Genomic DNA, 14,276 nt, shown 5'->3' on the forward strand with positions numbered 1-14,276 from the left:
CCCAAATTAGATGAAAAACATTAATCTACACATCCAAGAAACTCAACAAACTCCAATATGATAAACTCAAAGAAATCTATAATCAAACTGTCCACAGCCAAAGACGAAGAATCTTGAAAGAAGCAAGAGAGAAGTGACTCATTACATACAAATGATCTGCAATAAGATTAACAGGTGATTTCTCATCAGAAACCATAGAGGCAAGAAGGCAGTGGGATAACATATTTAAAGAACTGAAAGGAAAAAAAAAAAAAAGCCAAGGATACTCTATCTAACAAAACTATCCAACAAAAATGGAGAAACGAAGACCTTTCCAGAAAAATTAAAAACAAAATTCATTGCCAGCAGATTTGCTTTACAATAAATATTAAAGGTAGTCATTCAGGCTAAAATGAAAGGAACCTAGGCAATAACTAAAATCCACATAAAGAAACAAAGGGCACCAATAGAATTAACTACTTAGGTAAATATAAAGACAAAGAAGGACATTTTATAATAATAAAATTGTCAATCCATTATGGAAATATAACAATTACAAATATGTATGCACCTAACAACAGAACCCCAAAATAGATTAAGCAAAACCTGATAGAATTGAAGAAATAGGCAAGTAAACAATAATAGTTGGATTTTTCAATACCCCACTTTCAATAATGGGAAGAATAACAAGCAGAATATCAACAAGGAAATAGGAGGCATGAACAATATTATAAAGCAACTACACCTAACAGATATTTCTAAAACATGCCACCCAACAATAGCAGAATATGCATTCTTCTCAAATGGAACATTCTCTATTATAGATCATATATTATGTCATAAAACAAGTCTCAATAAATTTTTTAAAAATTGAATTCATATAAAATCAGTTTGCTGACCACAATGGAATTAAATTAGAAAACAATAGAAGAAAATTAGTTTCATTCCACAATGGAATGAAATTAGAAACCAATAGAAGAAAATTTGGAAACTTAAAAATAAGTAACTGAAATTAAATACATTCCTAAACAAAAATGGGTCAAAGAAGAAACCACTTTAATATTAATAAAATGAAAACACAACATATGAAAATTTACGATATGCAGCTAAAGTAGTGGGAAATTTTAGCTGTAAATGCCTACATAAAAAAGAAAAGAGATATCAGATCATAACCTAATCTCCCATCTTAAGAAACTACAAATAGAAAGGCAAACTAATTTAAAACAAACAGAAAGAAGGAAATAATAAAGATTAGAGTGGAAATAAATGAAATAGAAATTAGAAAAACAGAAAATCAATGTTAAATCAAAAGTTGGTTTTTTGAAAAGATCAACAAAACAAACCTTTGGCTAGACTGACCAAGACAAAAAGAAGACTGAAATTACTAAATTCAAGGAAGAAAGAGGGGCCCTTTCTAAGGGTCATTTACAAAAGAAGGGTCACTACTGACCTTATAGAAATAAAAATGGATTGTAAGGGATCACTATGAGCAATTGTATGGCCAATAAATTAGATATTGTAAACAAAGTGGACAAATTTCTAGAAAGACAAATTATTGAAATTGATTCAATAATAAAATCTTAACAGACCTACACCAAGAAATTGAATGAATAAATTTGGAAACTTTCCATGAACTGCTCAGGACCAGGTGTCTTCATTGATGAATTCTATATGTTAGAGAAGAACTAATGTCAATCTTTCAGACTTTTCAAAAAAATGGGACTCATTCCATGAGGTCTATATTACCCTTGTACCAAAACTAGAAAAGGCCATTACAAGACAAGAGAATGAGACAATATCTCTTATGAATATATATGTAACAATGCATACCAAAATACTACCAAATCTAAATATACATGCAAAAATCCACACCAAAACACTACCAAACCAAATCCAACAACATACAAAAAAAATTATACATCATAACCAAGTTGGATTTATCCCAGGAATACAAGAATATATAGGGTTCAACATATTAAAATCAGTGTAATACAACAAATTACTAGAATAAAAATCACAAAACCACACCATCATCTCAATAATCTCAGAAAAAGCATTTGACAAAATTCAACACACTTTCATAAAAATGCTCAACAAATTAGGTATAGAAGGAAACTTCCTCAGCTTGATAAAAGGCATCTACAAAAACCCCATGGCTAACATCATAATTAATGGTGAAAGACTAAATGCTTTCCTCCTAAGATCAGGCATAAGACAAGGATGTCAGCTGTCACGACTTCTATTCAACATCATACTGGGGATTCTAGTCAGGGAAATTAGGCAAGAAAAGAAAAGGCATTCAGGTTGGAAAGGAAAAAGTAAAGCTAACTCTACTCATAGATAACATGATTTTTTTATATATATAGAAAATCTTAAGGGATCCACATAAAACTATTACAGCTAATAATAATGTTTTTTAAACTGCAGGTCTCAACCCATCAGTGGATCATGAAATCAATTCCAGTTTTTCTTTTAATGAAATTTTAAAAATCAGAATATATTACCTAAGGCAGGCATTGTTTCATGATAATTTTGTTTCAGATACCCACACGCAGACTTAGATATACTGTATCACAATATAAAATGCCCTTACTATGGATCACAGTAAAAAAATAATTTGGGAAACACCAGTCTGATAATTATGGGAAAAGATGTTTCTAAGATAGAAGCCATATATATAATATCATATATATATATATATATATATATATATATATATATATATATATATATATATATTGCTTTGGAGATTGCTTATATAATAGCAATGGGAAAATGTAATTGTTGTTCCTCCAATGATTATAATATTTTATGTTCCGTTTGCATATAGGTCCTTCAGTGATCACTTAAAAGATGCTCTTCAAATCTCTGCTCCTTCTCCCCGGATATTACAACTCTCAAAAGCCAAAGGCACAAATCCAAACTATGTTCCTCCCAAAAGTGTAAGTAGATCCATGTGAAAGAAACAGTTTCTGATTGACTTTGTACCACGTAACATGTTTGTAGCCATAACACGCTCCCCTCTTATTTCTAGGTGTGTGTTTTCCTTGTCTTCCTGTTTATTTTCTCTTCTCATCAAATGAATTTTCTGACTACCTCCTCTGAGCCTCATGTATCAATTAGGATTTGACCAGAGAAGCAGAACCACTATGAGTAATATAGAATCAGACCTTAAGCAATTAGGGGAGCTGATGCAGAAGTCTATGGAGGGCTGTTATGGCACCTAGAACTGGGGTCTGGTTATAGATCTAGAAGCAATGAGACATATAGTAGGGGTAGGTCAGCAGTTCCCTGGAAGGTATTTACTTCAAGGGAAGCCATTACAGTTTCTTCAAGCAAGGCGAGTCTAACCTCTTCAGACAGGGGAAGAAGAGCTGATTCAATTGGTAAGGAATACTTAGTGCTTAGGGGTTTATAGTTCCCAACTTCATTCGAATCTGCATGTGTGTCTCCATTCTAATTTTCAAGGTCCCATTTCTTCCTGATTATTGCCCTAACTTTAATAGAAGAGACCATACAAGTTTGGCAATTCAATGTGCACTGTAATTCACCCACTTGCAGAATTAGATTTTGGGTTTAGTTTTCAGAATTTTCATCCCTGTAACCACAGAAGATAAGGGTTTCTTTTAGGTAAGTCACAAAAACTTTCTGGTCTCTTACCTACACTTGGAGGTGGGAATTTAAAGGCTGGAGCTGATCATGTCTTTCCTCAACTTCTCAAGTGCACTTAAAAGCCACCAACCAACCCCTCTACACTTCTTCATTTTACTAAAATGTTCTCTGCTGCTTACCACCCAGTCTTGCTTTCTGTTTTGCCACCGCATGCCATGGACTACCAGTGTCCTTTCTTTCTTTTTTTTAACTGCTGGCAATATCATTAATACCTTTAAATCTAAGGTATTTAAATTCTCAAAAAACAAATTCTAGATCATCTAAAACCAATACAGAGAACTCACCTTTGAAGTTCTGATCTGGTTATCTGTTGCTTCACAACCATACCACCCCCAAACTTAGTGACATAAAACAACCACCATTTTATTATGCTCAAGGATTTTATGAGTCAGAAATTCTGACCAGGCAAGCAGGCTTGCCTCTGCTCCATGGTGCCTGGGGTCTCAGCTGGGATATTTCTAATGGCTCAAGTGTCTGAAGTGGTAGGGGGTTGGAATCATCTTAAGGCTCCTTTGTACCTGTCTTAGTCATCTCAGGCTGCTAACAAAACACCACAGACTGGGTGGCTTACACAACAGTGTGCAGTCTGAGAAATCCAAGGTCAAGGTGCCAGCATATTCTGTTCTTGACAAGGGCCCTATTCCCAGTTGTAGGCAGCCACCATCTTGCTGTGTGCTCACATAACCTCTGCTTTGTGTGCACGCAGAGAGAGTTCTGATCTCTCTTCCTCTTATAAGGAAACAATCCCATTAGGAGGGTTCCATCTTCATGAACTCATCTAAATCTAATTACCTTCCAAAGGCCCCACCTCCTAGTACCACCACATTGGGGGTTAGGGCTTCAACATATGGATTTTGGATGAGGGGGACATGAACATTCAATCATCACAATACCTATTGATGGTGCCTCGGCTGGGATGACTTGAAGGCTAGACTCAGTTTCTACAGGAGCACCTGTGTATGGCCTGTCCATGTGGCTTAGACGTCTCTCAGCATGGCAGCCCTATTCTGAGAAGTAACATCCTAAAATGGAGCTCCCAAGGATGAGCATTCTAAAAGAACCAGGTAGAAGCTGTATGTTATTTTACGATTTGGCCTTGGAAGTCACATAATGTCACTGCAGTCATAATCTGTGGATTGAAGCAGGTCCAAGTCTGGCCAGATTCAAGGGGGCAGGTACACAAACTCCACCTTTTGATGAGAGAAGTGGCAAGGAATTTATAGCCACTTAAGAAAAAAAAGCTGCCACACCCAATGATTTAGTCTTTTTGGTATCCTTGAGTGTGGTTTTTGAATGCAGAAAAGACTGCTCAGAGGTATGCTCTTGACTTAAATAACTAATAGTCAATTTTTAAAATTCCAAATTAAAAAAAAATCTGTTTCTTTCTTAGACTTTAAATTTAAGTTTAGCTTGGAAGTTGTATTATTCTATTTCTAATTCTAGCAGTTCTTAACAATGATTTTTAAGAGTCCTGAATAATATTTGGTTTGGTTTTTCAAACAATTAAATACCTTCAAGTACTTTAACCTGTATTTATAAATATATTAAATTTGATTTCTTTTTAAAGTATTTTACCTCAACCATGTACATTAACAAACAAAACTTTCTCAAATATTAGATAATTATTTAAAAATCTAATACATTAAACTTATACATATGGCAAACCTAAAGTTTTTAAATGTAAGAATGACATAGACTTAAGATTTCAACTTAATGTCATAATTCTAAGTCAATTACTCAGTTATACATTTCATATTGCAATTGTAATGTTATTACATTAATGGGCCAAATTCTCTTAAACATGTACATACTTTTGATTTTAATTATACATATACTTTTTGTTTTAATAATAATTTAAAATTTACTGAAAAGTTGCAAAAATTAACATTTTTTTCCATTTGCTTTATCATTCTCTCTTCTCTGTGTGTGTGTGTATTTATTTAATTTTTTTCCTGAATCCTTTATCATTTTTGAGAGTAAGTTACAGATATCATATATTTTTTTTCCTAAATACTTCTGTATGTATTTTTTAAGAATAAGGACATTATCTTACACAACTACCATACTACTATCAAAATCAGAAAATTTAACATTGATATAATACTCTATCTACTTCATGGTCCATATTCCAATCTTATCAATTCTTGCACGACTTATACTTAACACAAATACTAATTCTATGATTTTGATTCTCTTAGCTTTTTTACAGTTAATTCTAAATCTTCCAAGAATTTAAAAATAACACATGCTCACAAAGGAAACCAAGTTACTATCACAAGTACTTGATATTATTTGCCACCAGAGTTAGGATAAACTGTGAGAAGTCCTTTTTACCTCTCTGAATGTCATAAGGAGTCTCTTTTTATAGTAACTTTGTCAAGACTACAAAACTTAGAAAAGGAGTTGGTTTCATGGCTCACTTAGCCTCTACTTAACAGATGTCAGGAGCTACTACTCAGTCAGACTAATATACTGGTTTGGATTTTTTACAAACCTTTGACTCTTGATAGATTTTGACTTTTAAGACTCTCATTTTATATCTAACAGATACCTCTGAGTATTACCCACACGTGCTCTGGATGTCTCACGTGACTTTGTCTGACTTGCTGCGCTAATTTATGAGGTCATTCTACCCACATGTCTCTCCTCCATCATTCTCAATCTTTGATTATTTTCTGAGAATAAAAATTCTAGAAGTAAAATGTCTGGATCAAGTGTGTGAACATTTTTGATGTGATTCATATAAAATCCCAAAATGTGTTCCAACAAAAGTGATTTTTATATTATTAGATATTATTTATTTTACGTAACATTAACTTTATAATAAAAATGTCTTATTAATATTTTTGTAATATATGTTTATTTTTCAAATAATTAATTCTTTAATCTCTTTGAAGGATATTTTTATATAAAATAGGGGAAAGAATCCCATTACCTCAGCCTTTATTTACTCACTGCTAGAGTTATTATGTACCATAATGGTATTTACACTAGGGCAATGGTTTTAAAAAATGTAGCCTAGCTATGTATACAGGTTCCCCAGAGCTTTTTTCTTTTTTTAACGATTTTATTGGGAAAGGGGAACAGGACTTTACTGGGGAACAGTGTGTACTTCCAGGACTTTTTTTTTTCCCCCAAGTCAAGTTGTTGTCCTTTCAATCTTAGTTGTGGCGGACGCAGCTCAGTTCCAGGTCCAGTTGCCATTGCTAGTTGCAGGCGGTGCAGCCCACCATCCCTTGCAGGAGTCGAGAAATTGAATTGGCAACCTTGTGGTCGAGAGCCCACTGGACCATGTGGGAATCGAACTGGCAGCCTTCGGAGTTTGGAGCATGGAGCTCTAACTGCCTGAGCCACCGGGCCGGCCCCCCAGATCTTTTTTAGTAATCTGCAAGCTCAAAATCATGCATCAATAAGGTTCATTCAATGTGCAAAATAGACCAATGGATTTTAAATTAATAGAGTATGAAAAGTTCCTTGACATAGTTTTCAGATTGTACATTGCAACTAATATTTAAGAAACCACCATTTGTCAAGTTTCATTGCAATATCAAAGAAGAACATCCACAATTATGTGAAAAGACTGTTCTTTGCGCATCTCTTTACAATTATTGTGTGGGGCTGGATTTTCTTCATATACTTCAATCAAAACAACAATGTCCTCTTAAGTCAGATATTATGGAGATTCGCAAAAATGTAAAACATCAATTTTTTTTGTTTTGAAAAATATAGCTATTTGTCACAAAAATATGTGTAGTAACATGTAATGGATTTGTTTTTTTAAGATTAAATGATACATTTTCTTAAATGTCTCAGTCTTTGGGACTCATCAGTTAACTTTTAAAGTGTGTAAAGGGGCTCTGGATCAAAAAAAACTGAGTCACTGTACTAGATTATATTTCTGAACTCTCCATTTGTTTATTTTGATCTATTCTTGTGCAAGTGTCGTTTTGCTTAAAGTATTGTAAAATTCCACAGTTAAGACTGTATTTTATTTCTAGTTAATGATTATATTCATTCTCAAACTCTTGTGATAAATTTTGAGTTTGGATACAAGTAATTTAAATAGAAGACCATGTAATTTGAACATATTTCCACAGTTAAGATACTGAGGAGTGACTTGGGAGACCAGGAGAACATTGTCTAGGGAGATATGTAGTTCTGCCTTTCTTCTTCTTGGCTTTGGTTCCTTTTTCTTATGTGTTCAGCTTAGAAGAGAGCCGCTAAAATAAACTTTAAACATGGGGATTTGCAATAGTGTGAGTCTCTACTTCCAAAGGGCAACAATAGTTAAGAACAAAGCAGAGTGCTATCCCTTCTAGTGCTCTCATGTGGTAGGGCTGAGCCTTCCCTCTTGGATGAGTTTAATCACTAAATCAGTGTTACCATTTATCTCTTAGACAACATGTAACATTGCCGTTTCTTCCCCATCTTCAGTTTAATAGTAAGTTCCTGAAAAGTTAGGTTGGAATCCATACAACCTAGTTTGAGAAAGAAGGAAATTGACCCTTTCAGCTATGATTGGGGGGTACTACAAGAGTCTTTCTGCTGGATTTGCCGAGAAGTCTGGTCCAGACGTCAGACCATACTCTGTAATCTTGGTGGATATGGTGTTTATAGTTTGATACTCACGGGTACTGTTTTATTTTTCTCCTCTAGGTTGAAACCAACATTCCAATTTCTGTCCTGACTGCTGTCGCAACTCCAAGAATTATAGACCTTGCTCCTCCAAGGATCAAGATAGAGGGTCTGTGCTATCCAACAGAAATAAGTGAAAAACCCATCCGTCCTGTAAGCCATCACTGCCTTGGTATTCTTCAGCTCGCTTTCTGGTTGTTCCTAGGGTGCTATTTTGCCCTTACAAAGCATTGGCCAGAGTCATTGGAAAAGGGAATCTTAAAAAAATGGTCTGTGGCAGGAAGCAAGACCTACCTGTAAGATACGGAGAGAGACTTTGGGTAGAGGGTGAAGAGCATGAACTTTGGAGTCAGTAAGAGCTGGGTTCAAATTCCAGCCCCGCCATTCTAGCTCTGTGATGTTGTGACAATGTTCCTTAGCTTTATTCAGTCATCAAGTATTTGAATGCCTCCTGTGTGCCAGGCACCATTCCCAGCGAACAAAATGGAGGGAAACAAAAAATAAATAAGTAAACAGATAAGATAATGTTAGGTAGTGATAAATACTATGAAGAAAATAAAATAGGAAATGAGTGACTATGGGAATAAGCTACTTTGCATATGGTAGGCAGGAAAAGCCTCTTTGAGGAAGGGATGTTTGAGCTGAAACCTGAATGATGAGATGGAATCAGTAACAACCTGAGAAGAGAATATTTTAGTAAAGGGAAGAGTACATGCCAAAGTCCTCAAGTTGGTATGACCTTGAAGTTGGGTGGAGCAAGGTGAACAAGGAGAATGTAAAGATAACAGTTCCCACTTGGAGGACTGTTATGACCTGTAACAACAGATAAGGCGTGGTGCTCAGCACAGATCCTGGCACGTTCAATGGTTTCCCTTCTCTTCCTCCTTGACACTCCCCTTCATTCATTGCAGTGGCAACTTGGTGCCCAATCTCAGTTGAGTTTTCAATAAATATCTAATGATCATGTTGCCAAAGGAGGTCAGACCAATTTCACCCTCATTCTAGGAACCTGAGGATTTGATATGGAATTCTGTTCAGAAAGAAAACTAGTCTGGGCATCAAAAACCCTTGGGAGAGTATCTTAAGTTTGTTAAGGTGACTTGCCTTGTAATCCTTGAGTAAATTACTTTATTCTCAGGTTTGTTTGGGGTTTTTTTGGTATGTAAAATGGGAATATAATTTTACTGTATATTGCTAGGATTGTTTGGGGGTTAAAACATCTTTTAGAAAAATGATACCACTGTAGAAAACCGTACTCTTAGAACTCAAAACAGATCTGTACCAATGCAATAAAAACACTTTCAGTGCTGCTGAGTAGTGTTTGTTGTTTGTCCTAATTCCTTTCAATGAACACTTAAGAGGGAATAGTGGCTATATGTCATCCTTCCGATAATAGAAAGGCAAGTGGCATGTGTGGTTTTCAAAGTAAGACCAAAAGGAGTGGTTGGTTGATCAGCCAGTCAGTCAACACATATTTATTCAGCACCAGTTATGTGCTAGAGCCTGTTCTAGCTTTTGGCAAAGAAGTACAGTAAGTCCTCACTTAACATCATCAATAGGGCCTGTGACTTTAAGCAAAATGGCATATAAGAAAACCAGTTTTACCGTGGACTGATTGATATAAACAAGAGTTTGTTTCCTTGGCATCGCATCAGTGTTATAATGAAGCAACGTTAAATGAAATGACATTATTTGAGGACCTGCTATACTTCTCTCTCAAGCAGCTTATATTCTAAAGAGGAAAAGCAGATAATAAACATACCAACAATGAGATAAATGAACTAAGTCAGGTGTTGGTAAGTGCTATGAGGAAGATGAGTACTGTGGAAGAGGATAATTAGAAAGGCCGATTTATCATGAATGATCAGGGAAGAACTCCTTTGAGTCTAGAGACTTGAATGATGAAGAGGCAGCCATGACAAGATTGAAAAAGAGGATTTCAAGCAGAAGAACTGATAAGTGCAAAGGGCCTGAGAAAGAAAGAGCTGGGCTGGAGGGCCCTTGTGTGGCTAGGATCCTGGTGACCAAGTTGGGGACAGGACGGGAGGAAGATGAGGTCGGACGAGTGGGATAGCAGCCAGGTGATACATGACCTTTTAGGCCACAGTAAGGAGCTTAATTGTTGCTCTTAGCAAAATGGGAATCCACTAGAGGTTTTAAACCCTGGGAGTGACATGATCTGACTTGGGCGTCAGAAAGTGCTTACTTCATAGAGTTGTTATGATGATTAAGTAGGAATGACATAGGTAAATCACGTTGAACACTGGCTGGCTCATGGAATGCACTCATTAAAATGCTCCTTCTCTCCCTCAATAAGTGCTAGTATGTGAAGGCTGAATCGTCCAGGGGCAACAACGGAAGCAGGGAGACAAGTTAGGAGTCTGTTGCAGTAAGCCAGGAAAACAATGATGGTGACTCGATTAGAGATATAGCTATAAAGAGAGGGAGATGTGGTGAAATTTGGGACATATTTGTGTGTCTTTTTGTTTCCACCACAGGTTTCCCAAGCTGCCTTGCTAGCCAAACCTAGCCCTCGGATAATAGCTCTAGCTAAGGCCAAGCCTCTTCACCAAGATTATTTACCTGCTCGTGAACCCTACTGGCGAGTGTCTTATGCTGCTATCCATTATAAAGTATCTCCCAGAATTCAAGAACTAGCTAATCCAAATACAAGGTATGTCAATTTAAGACTAAGATGGGATAGGAAAGCCTGGGGCTGTTAGGGACAGAAAAATTGACCTAATAAGGCTAGCGAAGAGAACTGTAGAAATACAAGAAATTTTCAAAAACATCTCGCTTACTTATTACATTTATTGTGACAAATCTATGGTCTTCTTACCATAAATACAAGGTTACAGTCAAAAGGTTAGTAGATTAATACTGAAACGTAGATCTAGGAGACAACTCTGTAAGTATGGATATGGTGTTATTTATCTAACATGTAGTAAGTGAAACAAGTTGCAGAACAAAGCACATAATAAAGAAAAAAACATGTAAGAAAAAAACATGTGCCATGTATTTGCTTGCATGTGCCTACAATATCTCGGAAGGGTATACAAGAAGCTAGCAACAGTGGTTACTTTTGGGGGCATAGGGAACTAGGGTGGGAGGTAGACTTATTTTTCAATAAATAGGCTTTTGCATTTTCCAGCATTTTTGCATCAGGTACATGTATGAGCTATTTCAAATACATAAAAAAATACATTCAACAAAGAAGAAATTACCTCTAATTCCTGTTTATTTTTTAGAAGACCTCTCAACTTGCCTGAACCCCAATTCATTTTGTTACCTTCAAGGGCTAATACCTGATTCCCCCCTTTAAACACCATCAGGAAAATCTGGAGGCTCAAGACTTCTACAACATTTTCAGTTATATATGTCCATATATACATCTTTTATTTTGTACATATATACATATATACAAATTTTATTTTAAAAATTTTATAAAGTGTTTTTCCTTAAAAAAAAATAAAGTTTAATATCAAATGAAATGAAGCTTATTCTCTGTTCATTGACAAAGGAAAGGGAAGAGTAAGACCAAGTGCTCAAGGTTCCATCCCAGTGGCAAAGTTATTACTATTTGGTGGTAACGTGCTAAGAGTGGAAACTTCAAAAATTCGATTTCTTTAAGTCTTGAACAAGCCAGAGGACTTTCTGGCTTGTTTTAATATTGTCAAATTATTGAGAAATTTCCAGAATTTACTTTCTGTGGAAAGAGCAAAGGCTTTGGAATCTGACAGATACACGAATCTGATTTGACCACAGATCATTTTTATGTTAGGTTGGTGCAAAAGTAACTGCAGTTTAAAAGGTTAAAAACTCTTGTAAAAACCACAGTTACTTTTGCAGCAACCTAATAACTTGCCCAAGCCTTCATTTCCTTATTTGTACAGTGGAGGTCGTGATTCATGTTTCACGGGGTACTTATGAAAATCTTAATGGGGTAATATCATTGTCCTGAACACATAGTAGATACTTGAGAAATGTTAGTTCTATTTTCTGTTCATCTTATTTCAGGTTGAATTCTTTTTTTCCTGTTCCCTCTTTTCAGGACTCCTGTGCATATTCTATACTACGATCCAGAGGTCTTTCATGTCAAGCCAGCTGCTTTGAAAGCACAATGTTCTCAGAGGATCCAGAAGTTGGCAGAACCTATTATTCGTTGAATACAGAAAGCCACATCAAACTCTAGTTATGTATCCAGAAGACGTATTAGATGACTTCGTTCCCTACTCTGATATTGTCAGCTTATATTCCTCCCCAAACTGCAAAAACATATGAGCCCTCCGGGGAACACACTGTGACCATCAGTGAGCTGCTGTTACCTGAATCGTGTTTAGCAGGTGTGGGGACTCCAGCATGCAATAAAAGAGAAAAGGTAGTCTGCCTTATCCTGACTAGGTCTCACAAGCATCTGGGTGGTCTCAGTGCTGTGACTGACATGAAGAAACACTCTTCCTGATATTTGCCAGTTTTGCTTTTCTTGTCCCGATGAGATCCATGCTCCCCGGGAGCTACTCTTGCCCCACTCCCTTCCTTCATAAGTCCTGAGAATTGAAAACATTCTTTGTGTTACTTTTCCAACCTCCCCTCAATCCCAAGAAAGAACACTGAAATAGTGAAGCTTTTTTTGGGTAAATTGAAAAGCTTTTTATAATATCTAAACGAAATTTAAGGAACCTTAAATGGTTACCTTAAATGATCACACCTTCCATTCCTTCACTCACCCTCAATGTCATTTATTATGAATAACAGAAAAAGCAAGGCATTGGGTGAGCATTATAATTCTCTGTCAAATTTCATCTGCCCAGAGTTTTTATTTAGTTTGTTTTATTCTCTCCATGGATAAATATTTTACAAATTAAACTAACTTTTATGGCATATCTAGATTTACATGAAAATGAACTTATTTGAAAACCAATTTTACAGATGAATGGCTCTATCTCTAAGGTTTTTGTGTTAAGGAGATAACTAGTGTCACGGAGAGACAATATCACACAGTAGTTTTGAACTTGAGTTTTGGAATCAGACAGACCTGGGTTTGTATCCCCCATGGATTATTTACTAAGTATGTGATTTTGAACAAATTCCCTAACTCCTTGTGCCTCAGTTTCTTTATGTGTAAAGTGGGTTCCTACTGCATTACTGTATAGATTAAATCAGAACATTATCTAATAAAGTATGAATAGGAAAAAAATTGTTTAATTTTATCTTCTTTTGCCTTCTAAGGGGTGTGTGGCATCATTCATATCACTGGGAAAATAAATCTATTTATGGCTTGATTCATACATTAAATGAATGCCTGCTGAATGTTTTCCTTTGCTACTCACTGTACTAGGCACTGGAGATACCATATGAAGCCAAACAGATATGGCTCTGCTCTAATGGACTTATTAAGCCAATTGGGAGAGATGTCTGTAATTCAAACGTTAACACATAAAAGTAAAACTACAATAGTGAAAAGTGCTATGAGGGAGAGGTTATACTGCTAGGGAATAATAGGATAGAGAACTTTGACTCCCTTGGGAAGGTGAGGGAAAGCATCTTTAATGAGGGGACAGTTGGGCTGGAATCTAAAAATTGAATAGGGATAATTAACCAAAGAGCAGGCAGGAAGTCAATCCAGGTAGTGGGAATATGTGTTTAGTGGACATTTGTTGATTTGGGGGTACACCCTGCGTCCAAGGTTCTTTCTGGTAAGATCTCCCAATTTTCTTTTGGGGAACTACTTTCTCTTCATGTTTAAAGCTTTATTGGGACTTTTGTTCAAGGTATCCTGGCTAAGGAATGGGCATGTGACTCAAGTCAGCCAAACCCTTTGAACTGTCCCCCAGGGCTTTGGATCTTAAGCACAGTGGTGCAAGGGATCCAAGGGGGGTAGCTGGAGCTGATTTCCCAGTAGCAGTGCCCTGTTGAGACTTCGTTTTTCTCCTACTACCTGTGTCCCTGGAGTTACTCTGGCCCCAGCCCTAACCCTTCACCTATTCCTT

The 14,276-nt window shown here is 36.2% G+C and overlaps 1 protein-coding gene across 1 annotated transcript in view; it reads left to right on the forward strand.

Moving 5' to 3' along the window:
* Positions 1-13,662, forward strand: part of SPMAP2L (sperm microtubule associated protein 2 like) — a 43,068-nt gene extending 29,406 nt beyond the window's left edge. The window contains exons 6-9 of the mRNA XM_019740090.3: positions 2,810-2,921; positions 8,308-8,439; positions 10,785-10,960; positions 12,338-13,662. Of these exons, the coding sequence (XP_019595649.3) occupies positions 2,810-2,921; positions 8,308-8,439; positions 10,785-10,960; positions 12,338-12,452 (535 nt within the window). The 3' untranslated portion in view covers positions 12,453-13,662. The remainder of the gene's footprint in view (positions 1-2,809; positions 2,922-8,307; positions 8,440-10,784; positions 10,961-12,337) is intronic.
* Positions 13,663-14,276: the final 614 nt, after the last annotated feature.

Source organism: Rhinolophus sinicus, chromosome 1, assembly GCF_057876585.1.
Source record: "Rhinolophus sinicus isolate RSI-liver-muscle chromosome 1, RSI-T2T, whole genome shotgun sequence".
NCBI lineage: Eukaryota > Metazoa > Chordata > Mammalia > Chiroptera > Rhinolophidae > Rhinolophus > Rhinolophus sinicus.